We start from the raw sequence: 14,674 nt of genomic DNA on the forward strand, positions 1-14,674 counted from the left end.
AATGACATCTCTGTTTGCTCTGGGTGCTGCTTTTTAAATGCTCATCAGAAGCCAGGGTGACAAACCCAATAGACTGAGAACTAGGGAGTGTCATCATTAAGGTCTAAGAAAGTGATATGAGTTTCCAAGACAGCAAAGCTTTGGCAAATTCAGAAGTAACGTGTGAACTGTCTTTACCTACAGAGCAAAAGGCTGGTCAGGGTGGAGGAAGAGGTGGCATCTCGCTCATGATCTGCTGGGTGCAGCCAGAGGCACATCATGCAGGCCGGCGCCTAGAGGAGGCCGAGGCAGAGCCAGGCAGAGAGGGAAGGTGGCCTTCTCTCTCCAACAAACCAGACGGTCACACAGACAGATAAGGAGCTCACAACACGGAACGGAACGGAGAGGGGCAGTGCCAGTGGGAGGGGTGGCAGGGAGGAAGGGCACAGCAAACCAGGTTATCCCTGAGCTAGCAGGTGTCTTTGCAAAGAACATGATGGGCAGAAGCAGTCGCTTTTTTGGACTCCAGTGTGCTGACGATAATCACTCTATCCTGATTCAGGGAACAGAACCATGGGCTCCATCCACCCAACCTCACTGTGGTTGAGGGAGTAAGCAGGCCAGTCTGCTGAGCTAATGAGAACTTGGCCTTATAAAAGCACAGGAGCCATGAGCCTGCCTTCTTTACAACAAAGGGACTACTAACTTATGACCTGAATGGTAAAAATGTACAGGGCATGTCACTGGGCGACTTCGGTTTACTTTGACAAGACTTTTCTACGTTTCTTATACTTTTTACAATGTACACAGGCTAGTTTATATTAGCCTTTGTTTTCTTTTTTTTTTCTAAAAAGCAAACAAATCAAAAATACCTGACGGGTGGTGTAAAGGATCTTCTGGGAAAATCTAGGTAAATTCCGATTGTTGTTTTCATTAGAACAACAACAGGATTGACTCTATGGCCAGCTGCCTGTCATTTTCAGCAAGATTAAGCCTGTTCTCATTCCAAAGGCCTGTGGGAAAGATCTTTCTTAGAGGAGCTCTCACTGAGCCATGTTACCATTTCAGCTCAAATAGGGAAAAAGGAAGGTTGGGGCCAGGAACACCCATAGGCGTTTCCCTTCTCTGTCATGGGTGGGAGCCCTGGGTGGTCTTGATACTTACAAGGAGGGAGCAACGCATGGGGCAGAAAGTGGGAAATCTGTGGTGAAGGGGACTTGGAAGGAAAAAGCAAAACATCCTTCTGCTTGATAGGAAACCAAAGCTTGAGGTTTAATGCAGTGCCAAGACATTTATTCCCCTGTCCTTGTTAAGGAAGACAGAACAATTGCCTTGTCAGCTTACTTTTCCTAGAACAGTTAGGGTGGTGCCTTAGGGCTGCAGGAGAGTTGTGCATGCAGCAGCACAAAAAAAAAAAAAAAAAAAGCCCCCAAAGCCACTTATATTTTCTGAAGTTGACAATGTTCAATGTGTCATTTGTGCTTATGTTATTTATTTTTTTGTGAATCCAAAATTCAAGCTCCTGTAGTTCCAAGACAGCAGTGAAAATATAAAACAGAGCTTTTTCTCTCCCTTGTCCCTCATGAAGCAGGTGGAGGCTGTGGCTAGAGCGAGCTACTGTCAGGCACAAAGGTAATGGAGTTTATAGAAAAGCAAACTTTAAGTGGGGTGGGGTGGGGAAGGGACCAGCCTGAGTCTCAAAAGATTTCCTAAAGCTTCTGAAGAGGATTCAAAAGATTGTTCTGGAATTAAAAGCACCTCTTACTGCAGGCCATGTCGAAAACAGACTTGAAAACAATTCAGTTAAAACCCTACAAGAAATCCATAGGAATTCCATACAGATGCTATTGAATTGACAACTGTGGCTTTCAAGAACTTTGCACAGATGACAGCTATCATATGTGGTGTGAAAGGCATCTTTCACCTTGGAAAGTTACTTTTGTATAGTAGGCTTTCCGGTGTTCACTGAATTGCATATGAATAATACACGCAGCTCTACAGTGCCCTGAATGTTGACTGTCTAGTAGCATCAGCATTGATAGGGATGTCATGCTGCAGAGAACCCTAGTTTGGTTTTCTAATTAAAAAAAAAAAAAAAAAAAAAAACAGAATATGGGCCCCCGGCTTCCCAGATTTGCAGAGCTCCACTACCTCCGTGAGAAATGACTCTCCTATAGGGCTCGATGACCTTCATGTCAATCCGCTGCTCCTGTTCTCCGATCACCACGGTCCTCCACAGCCGGTTGTCCTCCCGCTCCTCTTCTGCCGTATATTCTGGAATAGACTCTGACTCTTGGCCAGAATCTTTGTTGCCTGTGGAATCCTCTGTAAATGAAGCACAGAGCAAGGATGAATGGGTAGGACCTCCACAGGTGAGGCAGTTCAACAACTAGCTACCTCCCGGCAGGCTCAACCTGATGAACTCCTTGTTCTATACAGCTTGGAGTGAGCTTGACACCATCCTGACTTCATCGAGGACACTCAGTGAGGTCTTCCTAATTGACAGACTGAATGACTAATCCATTGGTAAGGCTAAGCTGAGGGTGGGGATAGGAAAAGGGCTGGAGCTGTCTTGTGTCTGTAGTGGTCCAAGATGGGGATAGACTGCGTGCTAACTCCTCCCTTGATCATACGGGTTGTGGTCTGTGGTCTTTCTGATGGTGTGAAAAGCTATTATTCATCAGGCCTTATTTTCCTTGTGCCACATATATTGGTGTAACCTGAGTGCCCAGAGTGTTCTGGGGCCCCTCAGCTCGGTAGCTTGATGATACTGCCAGCCTAGACCTGCATTCTAAGACTCTAACAATGGGCTTGAACCTCCTCTATTGGGAGCACATCTGGAGATTAATTTGATATAACTTCTTATAAGTTTTTCAAAACATGCTACACAAAGATTTTACAGTAAGTAAGAAACAACCTTATAAACCAGAAGTGCTCCAAGCCCCCAAATTCACAGGACTCTTACTTGTGGGTGCCCAAGGTAATGAAAAAGCCCACTGAGCATTCTTGGGGAAAAATTTACTACTCACTCTTGTGCATCAAAAAAAAAAAAAAAGCAACTATATTTAGTTTTTTTAAATAATAAGCAATAATTGTTTCCCTTTTTACTTCAAGTACTAGTAGAATTTCACAATGGTTATTCTTTGTATGTTTATGTAATTTGGTAATAAAGGCTTATTTATAGTTTTCACAATAATTCTGTGAGGTGTTATCATTCTTAACTTTCCATTTCATAAGAAATTGCCTTTGATTTACACCACACTTGCATTCTTTTAATGGCACTTTGATAACAGTAACAGCAATATTTATTAAGCATCTACCAAATTAGCAGGCAGAGAAGATGTAGTGGAAGATGTGATACCAATGCAAAAACTCTGAAGTAATTACCTCAGATCACAGAATCAGGAAGGAAATATAAGCAAACCCTTACCTTTTCTACTCTTCTAAGCTATCATACTGCACCCTGAATGTGTAATTGTCTCGGTCTCATTTATTTTACTATAATGCAGTGAGTTCCTTGGGCTAAGGAATCATGCCAATTTCATCTTTAATATCTGCCTCCACCAACCCACTTCACACTTAGCTTGGAAACCTGCACAGAGTTTTCAGTAGAACTTGGGAAGGTGAGTGAGTAAATAAAGCTTGGACAAGTTCCTGGAAATATAGGTAATCTGTAAGGGAGCCACAACAGGACTATTATGTTCCAGAAGATGTCACAAGACAGAGTCAAACATGTCTAATTACCTGTGACTTAGAATAGCAAAGTGAAGCCCAGTTGGGAAGCAGTCCTAGCCGCTTCTGCCAACACCAGTAGCTACCACCGCCTACAGAGCCTGGCCTCACTCTGGCTTTCTCTGTATTCCCACCAGCGCTCGCTGCTTACTCAGGACAGGAAACTAGCAACCTTGGCTTCAGATTAAGCACTGTGTCACTTGTCCAAATCCATCCATCTGCTCTGGACTCCCTATCTGAGATCCCTTCCAGCTCTCCCCGTCCCACTTGAGTTAGGGCCCTTGGATGCCCCTCACAGCTCCCCTTCCCAGGACCCTGTTTTCCCACTTGTCTCTGTTCTCTCAGACCTCTGGGCTCAGATGTGGGTTTGTCTTCTGAGGTTCCAGTATACACCTGCTCTTATCTACATTGTAGGCATCATCGCCAACACCCCTTTACCCTGTTTGGGACCTCCTTTCCCTACCTCTTTTGATTGATGTAAATTAAATAAAGAGTTCTATAATAGCTAGGAGTACAGTACACTCTCTTAAGGTGTTGAATTCTAAAAGTCAACAATATAAGCTAGTAGGAAGTAAAGGTAAGTTGTTCTACTCCCTTGAATTAACAGTATCTTCCTGATCTTAATAATTCTTTTTCTACAACTATAAATTACCATCTTTCCCCCTGCCATCATTTTCTCACTATTTGCAAAAGTTTCAGGTCTCATTTAAATCTCTGTCCCTAGGCCCTCCAAATTTAATGTTCCGTCTCATGCTCTCATCACTAAGAAATGCTTGATTTTCTTTGTCTTCTTTTCTGAATAACAAGCTTTTCTCCCTTGCTGCTTGCTGTTGAAGTCAATTAGCACTGGTACACAAGGGAGAAGTCAACTTGAACATTTCCTTTTGTCTTTGATGAAATGATTTAGTACACAGGCTCTGAATACCCTGTGCTGAGAGATCACAGTGAGGACTCTACCGTCGATGATCATATGAACCATTGGAAGATGAGGTCAGCTGTGGCCTCCAGTAGGGACATAGATCTGTAAAGGGGACTTGGTCTCTATGCTGTGCCCTTGCACTGACAATGGGAATAATCTGAAAATGCGTTCAAAGACATTCATTATGTTTGAACTTCTAATTTTTTTAAGCCAAAGAGCCCCCCCTCCCCAAATGTATTCTCTTTAGAAATCACTCCCAGGAAGAAAATGAGTTTAGATATTATTATTCATGACATATTTGATCACTAACATAGCCATAGTTATTAATATATAAATCTTGAACATACTATGTATTAATCTAGACTGTTGACCTAGAGAATAGGTTGAATGTTACTCATTTAATTTGTAGGAGTGCTTCCTAAATGACACTTCATCGTTCCAGACATGTTTAATATTATGCTAAATACTCAAGTAGATTTATTAACTAGTTTTTAATTTTCATTCTTAATATACCTTTCATCTCTCCCTTTTATTGCTACTTAGTATCCAATGTGTATTCAGGTTTTGTTGAGTTAGAAGCTTATATAATTTTAGGGGGAGGGAGCTTTTTAAGGAAAATAATCTTTTTTTTTTTCCAAATTGTTCAAAAGCATATGAACATATCTCTACAGACTTTTCCTGACAGAATGAAGCTTCATCTTCTGTCAGTATCACAAACTGAGAAAATACTTTTTTCCTGTCGAAGTATGTTTCAGTCCAGTTGGAAAGGGCAGAGCTAGGATTCAAATGGGCTTTCTCCAGTCTCCTTGCTATTGCTAGAGTTGTGAAAGTGAAGTTGCTCAGTCGTGTCCAACTCTTAGCGACCCCATGGACCATAGCCTACCAGGCTCCTCCGTCCATGGGATTTTCCAGGCAAGAGTACTGGAGTGGGGTGCCATTGCCTTCTCCGGCTAGAGTCCTAAGCACATCTTTTTCCCAGGTGACAAGAGTAACTTTCTGATGGTCTTCCCACTTTCATCTTTTCATATTCCACCGCCTGCCCCCCACTCCATTTGAACTTTTGGTTAGAAGAAAGACATCCTATACACAATTAAGAAAGTCTTTAAAGTTCTTTAGAACAGGTATGTAGTTAATTGGAATGTGAAAACTCAGCACACAAAAATATAAGGAAAAATCGTCTTTTCAGACCACATCACCATTATCATGTAAGGCTGCTTGTGGGTAAACAGAATAAGCTCCACACTTGACTGGTTTATAAGCAGAGTTAAAACAGGGAGTTGATTTCATAAGCTGGTTGCCTACAGGCTGTGAAAATAATGACCACAGAAATGGAAGTTATATGAAGTGACTACCTGATTATCTGGAAAAAATGTGAGGCTACCTTATTCACATAGAAAACTGTCCGTCATTAGGGGTTAGTTTTAGAAAAGATAAACGAGGTCACTAAACACTGCTAGGAGCCTAGGAAGAAAACATACATGAGCACATGAATGTTTCTTACAGCATTCTTACCAGAAATATTCTGGCTAAAATTTTTTATCATTTTTTCCATTTCCCTTACAAAATGCCTTTGCTAAGATCTGAATTATGGTAAAAATAATTCTGTGGTCAGTTTGAAAACAGAAATAGGTCATCATAATTTTTGATGACCTTTGGATATTTTTAAGTTTATAGAATTAGTTAAATAAAGTATCTTTAAAAAATCTGAGCTCCCTTAGTAAAAAAAAAAGACTAATCTGTTAAATCCTTCACTATCTACATATTTCTGATATCTTTGGCATTTATACATATCAAAGGACATCAAGCCTCCATTATATCATCCTTTGAATGGTATTTTCCAACAGTTCGGACACAATTATTAAAGAACGTTGCTTGGAAGGGATGACCAACTTAACATCTTTTGACAATGAGCTTCGGAATTTTTTCCATAAGCAAAATCACACCGTGGACAAATAATCTGGCATCAATGCTTGGTCATGAGCTACTGACTAAAACAGGCAAATGGTGTGAACATCCTTCAAGCACTTGGGAAACTAAGGGCCCTCAAGTCACCCCAAAATGGAGGGATTAAAAGAGCATGTAAATGTGAAGGTGGGTCATTAGGCTTGACTTCAGGTATGCTATCCTAACGCAGAAAGAGACCCTCCTGTTCACTGTCAGTGTATTTGTAGAAAAGGAGCATGGCCCAGGAATTGTAGACAACAACTCAGGTTTTGTGCTGGCTCTGACATTTACTAGCTATGTGACTTTAGGTGAATCACTAAACCTCTGGGGGTAACATAATACCTGTTCACAGAGTTGACATGAGGATTAATACAGTTAATATTTATAAAGCAGCTAGCACAGATCCTTGATACACAGCAAGCACTACGAAGTGTTCATTAAATAAAATTAATTACTGACCAAACACTTTTTAAACCCTGTGACTTAAAAACTCCAGTTTTGTTTAGAATGTATATGCCTAGTTAGAACACTCACATAAGAAACAAAAACAACAAAACTGTGCAGCTTTCAAGCATTACTTTCATACTTTGAGACTCTAATATACATTACTCTTTTATAGAAAGTTATCTATGTCTGCATTATAAAATATAGCTATTCAGATATACTTAGTGTTTTCAACATTTAATGCTGTTGTTTACTTAAAATGGTGACTGAACATACTCCTTTCATGTGAAAATCAAGGTGGACTTTAAAATTCAACTTACACTAAAATTCTCTTAAGACCTAAAAGCAGGGTTGTGGCTGTTAAACTGGTTCTTTCAACATAACTATGTCAACTAAATAAAAAGAACTATGTCAGCAAGTGGCAGCTCTAATTACCAGTTCGCTCAGCCACCACCACTTGGCTTGACAGTTTTACTATTTATAAAAATAAAAGGTTCAGATGTGGGGTGACACGGCTCTCCAGGGCAACAGAGAAGTACAGGGGGAGGAGAGGGTGGGACCTGCAGGGTCATGCCACAGCTGTCTTCTCTGAGATTTTAAGTCAATGCATGATTTTTACACTTGAAGGTTTATTAGCACGAAAGGGACTGGGACAGCTGGGAGCAGCTGGAAAGGATGGCGTGGCTGAGGAAGAGTGTCTGAGATGGCAGAAAAGAATATGAAGTCAAGACCTTTCACCTCCTATTCGTGTATTTCAACTCACAGGGACAGATATCCTGATAACTATATGAATCTAAGAACATGATAAAATGCAATATCAAATCTCTACTTAAACATAATAAACTATAATACAAGTAGTTTAGCTACATCCTGTTCTCTTAGCTTGAGGAAATAAAGCTTTCCACACTGTGAAAGCAGGGTCTGAGTCTAGGGCTGGTTGTGGCTGTAGCCCTGGCTGCTCAATGACCATTGGTTGAGTTAATTAAGTAATTTGATGTTACTCTCCTAATTTCCTAGTTACGTTTTTCTATGAAGGAAACTGCTGGAATCAGTATGGCTCTAAAAGTCAGGGCATCTGTTCAATTGTGGTATTTCTCTTTTTACTAATTTTCACAATATATCAAAGCAGTAGATATAGATATAGATATAGTAGATTCTCTTACTTTCAAATTCAAACTTATAAAGTCAAAGAATGCCACCCTGTAAAGCTGAAACTACATGATGCCATTTTTTAAAGCAAATACTGTGTATATATTTCTTAACAAAAGCAATTTCATTGAGCAAGAGAAAGAACTGGTAATCATATAATATGATATAATATATTAAATCATATAATAAGACTGGTAATCATATCAGGAATGTCCAGGTTTGATAAGCAAGTTTTTAATCTTCTGACTTTTTATTCTCCCTCCACCACACCCTACCCCATCCCTCCTTCCTTCCTACTTTATTGCTGATATAGCACCAAGCATAAGAAAGTCTCTGGCCTTATGGAGCAGACATTCTAATGGGAAGAGAAAGATAAGTGAGATGCAAACAGTTAAATTATATGATTTCAATTAGTGTGACACATGGAAAATAAAATTAATACTGAGGAAGAGTGTGACTAGATGGTGGGGGTGGCGTGGATACCTTTGATTACAGAGGTCAAGGAAGGCCTCTCTGAGGAGGTTACATCTGATAAAGATCCGAATAAAAACAAGGAACCACCCATGTAGAATGTGTGGGAAAGAACATTCCAGACCATGAGAGGTTGTACAGAGAAATTGGTAAGCTCTAATTTTTCCACTTCAAGCTTTATCTTCCAGATTAAATTCTCTTTCTCTGCAAACCCAGTCCCAATTTTCTTATGACACAGCATGTAACAGTTTACTTCCAATCTCAGCCAAACACAAGGCCTGGCATAGCGTAGGGGTTTGACAAAGGCGTGATGGTTGTGTATGACCTCTGTGAACCATACCTGTTCTGTCCAGATCTAAACCATCAATCATGACCACTTATGACCTGAGATACAAACAGAAGCTTCTAGACAGCACAAGAAAGCAGCCAGCAGCAACACAATGGGAGGTTTGTTCCTAATGCCACTTAGATGCCATTAGATATGATTAGATAATCTTTCACTTAACTTCCGCCTGCCAACTTGGCAACTTACCATGGCCAGTGTACTCAAAAGAATCTGCTTCATCGGGAGTCTCAAGTTCATCCACATTGATATCAATCTCATCTGGACTGTCCAAGTTATCATCAGAGAGAACAGACCCTTCACTTTGATCCAGAGACAGATTGATATTTGGGGCTGTGAGTTTGATTTTCCGAGGATGAGTGCTATCAAGATCCAGAGAATTAGGCGGTTCTAAAGAAGATCAAGAGCAGCAGTAAGTGTTAGACCATCATACACAGGACTGCCAACAGTGGATGTGGCCCCAGTGGAAAACAATTTGAAGGCCCTTTCAGCGAAGGCTCCACCTGCTAAAAGTCCTTACTTAGGGTCTGGACCCCTTCGTGACCAGTAGGCCTCAGTACTGGCTTGCTCCAGCCACATCAGTTCTGGTCATGCAGAAATAGGAAGTGGGAGTCAGTGCTAAATGGGCAGAGATCTAGTCTTTAGAACTGCCCTGTTCGGGTTTGAAAACCTGACACTGACAATATTGGATTACATTTTTTATGATGCATATTAAGAGATACAATTAAGCTTTACACATAACTTATCATAATGATTCAAGTAGACTTTATTCCTGTGAGAGGATATGAACTTTATCTGTTATGTTTACAGATACTCCCCACATACATCTCTTTAGTTCTTGACAACTCTGTTATGAACTTTCCTTGGCTGGCATTCTTTGTTTTTTTTTTAAAAAAAACTGAGGTATCCTCCCAGATTACATTCCTTGGTCAAGCAGTCATTACTTCTTATGCCAATACTGCCTGACACTGGTTCTTGTACCATAGTGATAGTCTCCTCATGTAAGGCTCATGGAATTAGCTCCCTGTAATATGCATCTTGTTGCTCAAGTGCCTTTCACTTATCAGAAGCAGAGCTGGAGAAGTAATCTTTAACCAAGTTGATCCCAGCTAAACAATGGTACAGAGACACAGTAACAGTAAACATTTCAGTATTCCCTGTAACAAAAGGTTTGAAGGCCATGTAGTATACCGATCAATTCTGCAGTTCTAACTCTGGTCTTGTCCCAAGGAAGCTAACACTGTTTCTTTGTCATTAAGATTTTTTTCTGTATAGAACAACACCCAAACTGTGTTCCATGTACTATCTTTACGTATTACTTGGGAAAAAAGTTTCTATTGACCAGTAAGTTTGTAAAACATTGAGGGGCTTCCCTGGTGGCTCAGATGGTAAAGAATATGCCTGCAATGCAGGAGACGGCATTTGATCCCGAGGTTGGGAAGATCCCCTGGGGAAGGAAATGGCAATCCACTCCAGTATTCTTGCCTAAAGAATCCTATGGACAGAGGAGCCTGACAAGCTACAGTCCATGGAATCAGAAAAAGTCGGACATGACTGACTGATTAACACACTTGTTGACTAGTAAGTTTGTAAAACATTGGGATTCCACAGGGATTCTCAGAGGTGTGCTGTCCAAAAAAATTTTTTTATGATGATAGAAATGTTATATATGGCTTCTAGGCACTTGAAATGAAGTCAGTGCAATTGACAAACTGTACGTTTCAAGTTGATTTTAAATTTTAATTAACTTTAATAGCCACATGTGGCTAACAGCTACCCTACGGGATAATGAAAGCTTTAGCACCTGTATTACTCAAAAGTGAATTGTGGGATTGAGATTAACATGTACACACTACTATATATAAAACAGGTAATTAACAAAGATCTACTATATAGCACAGGGAATTCTATTCAATATTCTGAATAACTTACATGGGAAAAGAATCCGAAAAAGAATGGATTATGTTTATGCATAACAATCACTTTGCTATATACCTGAAACTAACACAACATTGTAAATCAACTACACTCTAATATAAAATAAAAATTAAATTTAAAAAACGAATTGTGGGAATTCCTTGATGGTCCAGTGGTTAGGGCTCTGCACCTCCACCGAAGGAAAGCAGGATTTGATCCCTGGTAAGGGAACTAAGATCCCACAAGCCACACAGCATGGCCAAAATTTAAAAAAAGAGAAAAGAGAGAGAACTGTGAATCTGAAGAGTGGAGTCGAGTGGAGCAGTGGCTACCATGCTTACTCTGCCATAGAACACTTAAGAATAGTTATGTCATGTGATTAGTACTTTGAAGAATATACTTTAAATACCTGGACAGAAAAAAAAAGTTGACTCCCTTCTTTTTCAAATCTAGGCTCCACTAATGATCTCAAGAGTTGAGGATCTAGGTAAGATCCTATAGCTGGTATAGTGCAAAGGAGAGAGCCTAGTACAAAGTGGGAGTCATACAGGTTGCAACTAAAAACTTTAAATTCCATTTTGTGTACACCTTGGGTCATAACTTAGAGTGTAGTTTAGGGTTTTTCTTTTTTTTAATAATCAGGATACTAAGCATTCTTAATATTAAATCACTAATTTTATTATTTAATTAATTTATTTAATTGGAGGCTAATTACTTTACAATATTGTAGTGGTTTTTGCCATACATTGACACGAATCAGCCATGGGTGTACATGTGTTCCCCATCCTAAACCCCCCTCCCACTTCCCTCCCCATCCCATCCCTCAGGGTCATCCCACTGCACCAGCCCTGAGCACCCTCTCTTATGCATCAAACCTGGACTGGAGAGCTATTTCACATATGATAATATACATGTTTCAATGCTATTCTCTCAAGTCATCCCACCCTCGCCTTCTGCCACAGAGTCCAAAAGACTGTTCTATACATCTGTGTCTCTTTTGCTGTCTTGCATACAGGGTCATCGTTACCATGTTTCTAAATTCCATTATACATGCGTTGCTGCTGCTAAGTCGCTTCAGTCGTGTCTGACTCTGTGCAACCCCATGGACTGCAGCCTACCAGGCTTCTCCGTCCATGGGATTCTCCAGGCAAGAACACTGGAGTGGGTTGCCATTTCCTTCTCCAATGCATGAAAGTGGAAAGTGAAAGTGCAGTTGCTCAGTCATGTCTGACTCTTAGCGACCCCATGGACTGCAGCCTACCAGGCTCTTCCATCCATGGGATTTTCTGGGCAACAGTACTGGAGTGGGGTGCTATTGCCTTCTCCCAATCAGTTCTAATGAGGTGGATGAAACTGGAGCCTATTATACAGACTGAAGTAAGCCAGAAAGAAAAACACCAATACAGTATACAGTATACATGCGTTAGTATGTATTGGTGTTTTTCTTTCTGGCTTACTTCACTCTGTATAATAGGCTCCAGTTTCATCCACCTCATTAGAACTGATTCAAATGTATTCTTTTTAATGGCCGAGTAATACTCCATTGTGTATATGTACCACAGCTTTCTTATCCATTCACCTGCCGATGGACATCTAGGTTGCTTCCATGTCCTGGCTATTGTAAACAATGCTTCGATGAACACTGGGGTACACGTGTCTCTTTCAATTCTGGTTTCCTCGGTGTGTATGCCCAGCAGTGGGATTGCTGGGTCGTATGGCAGTTCTGTTTCCAGTTTTTTAAGGAATCTCCACACTGTTCTCCACAGTGGCTGTACTAGTTTGCATTCCCACCAACAGTGTAAGAAGGTTCCCTTTTCTCCACACCCTCTCCAGCATTTATTGTTTGTAGACTTTTGGAGAGCAGCCATTCTGACCAGCGTGAGATGGTACCTCATGATTTTGATTTGCATTTCTCTGTAAATCACTAATTTTAAATATTTTCACACTTAAGTATAAATTTGGTGAACTTAGATGTTGGTTAGAATTTGATATTATGATAAAAAGCAACCATTATCACAGGAACTGAAAACATTTTGGCAGATCTAGGCATGGCTTGGGAGACAAAGGGTAGCCTGCATTCGTTGGTTATTCAAGTCGACTCTGTAATTAACTACATCAAGCCTAACACCTTCCTCACACATTTTTTTTTTTCACTCTCTTCACCTCTATCACTGAAATCACAAGTTGGATGCACAGGAAATGGTTCTCTCACTGAATAATGAACACGTTTGGATATAGAACACCGCTGAAAGAAATGAACGAACACTCTCTCACCTGGCCTCATGTCTGCAGCAGTGGGACTCAGCATCCCCTCCTCAGAGTGGATGTCCATTCCCACATCCTCTGACAGCAGTCTAGAAAAAAGAAAAAAAGCAAATGGTGTAAAACACTGCATGGGATTTCATTTTCTTTGAAAAGGAAACCCCAAGATTCCAGGATAGTATTTTCAATAAACCTAGAACACGTACTGAATTCACTGGAAGTGGCCCCAACTTAGAAAACAGACTTTCTGCAGTTACTGTGAATGAGAACCACAGACACAGCTTTTACTCTGTGCACATAGACAGTCACTTCTGTCAGCTCACACAAGTAAACACACCTCGTGAAATTCAAAAACAGGAAAAGTAAATAACTAATAAAATATATTTAAGGAGACATGTAACTTTGTTTCTTTCCAACAAGAGATGTAATACATGCTCTGGAGTAAGGACAGAGCTGACTTTGTATGTATCTCTTCCTCTGTGTAAATTTGAGCATACTACCTAAACTATGGGTACAGGAAAGCATACTCTGCTGGTCTCTCTCTGTAAAATAGGGATATACCACCTACCTCACTGAGCTGCTGAAAGATTAAGCAATGAATATAAAGTGCCTGACATCCCTGAGGAGGTACCAACTATTAATATTTTCTTTCCTTTGAATATTTAAAAATTCATTGTGAATTACACATTGATGAAGATGGTTTTGGTCATGAGTTACTATCTTTTCTAATCAGTTTTGAACCTGGGACTGTTTATATTAGCCCACTTGGTAAGACTAGTGGAAGGGAACAGACAAATACTGAGGAAACTGTGGCAAATTCACGTGCTTTTGTAGGAAGCTAACCACTGTTCTGTGGTGGTGGAGAAGACTCTTGAGAGTCCCTTGGACAGCTAGGAGTGCCAACCAGTTCATCCTAAAGGAAATCAGTCCTGAATATTCATTGGAAGGACTGATGCTGAAGTTGAAACTCCAATACTTTGGCCACCTGATGCGAAGAACTGACTCATTTGAAAAGACCCTGATGCTTGGAAAGATGGAAGGCAGGAGGAAAAGGAGACAACAGAGGATGAGATGGTTGGATGGCATCACCAACTCGATGGACATGAGTTTGAGTAAACTCTGGGAGTTGGTGATAGAGGCCTGGCATGCTGCAGTCCATGGGGTTGCAAAGAGTCAGACATGACTGAGCAACTGAACTGAATTGAACCACTGTTCACAATAAATTCCCCTTGACTTATTTTTATCTCCTGACCTTCATTCAGTACATCCCCATTTGTCACAATTATATATTTGTATTCTTGGGCGCTTTCATGTAATTTCTCTCATTTAGGGTAAATACCTCTGATGTAGGCACCCTTCTAAATTTAAACATTATAAACCTTTGTGTTAAAGTCCTAAATTTAATCCCTCCCTCTCCCCCTCCCTCTCTTATTGCGACTCCTCTCCACCTCAATCCAGGTCTACCAAACATCTGAGGTTTGCTTACCTGGATGATCAATATTTTCAGGATCCAA

The 14,674-nt window shown here is 40.4% G+C and overlaps 1 protein-coding gene across 9 annotated transcripts in view; it reads right to left on the bottom strand.

Annotated features, from left to right (window-relative positions):
* The window catches only part of PRUNE2 (prune homolog 2 with BCH domain), a 292,420-nt gene that overhangs the window by 31,185 nt on the left and 246,561 nt on the right, over positions 1-14,674 (bottom strand). For all 9 annotated transcript variants that reach the window (XM_027549503.1, XM_027549502.1, XM_027549497.1 and 6 more), the window contains exons 10-12: positions 13,173-13,252; positions 9,171-9,371; positions 2,131-2,304 (exon numbers count right to left, since the gene is read on the bottom strand). In XM_027549503.1, the coding sequence (XP_027405304.1) occupies positions 2,131-2,304; positions 9,171-9,371; positions 13,173-13,252 (455 nt within the window). The remainder of the gene's footprint in view (positions 1-2,130; positions 2,305-9,170; positions 9,372-13,172; positions 13,253-14,674) is intronic.

This window comes from Bos indicus x Bos taurus, chromosome 8 (assembly GCF_003369695.1).
Source record: "Bos indicus x Bos taurus breed Angus x Brahman F1 hybrid chromosome 8, Bos_hybrid_MaternalHap_v2.0, whole genome shotgun sequence".
Taxonomy (NCBI): domain Eukaryota; kingdom Metazoa; phylum Chordata; class Mammalia; order Artiodactyla; family Bovidae; genus Bos; species Bos indicus x Bos taurus.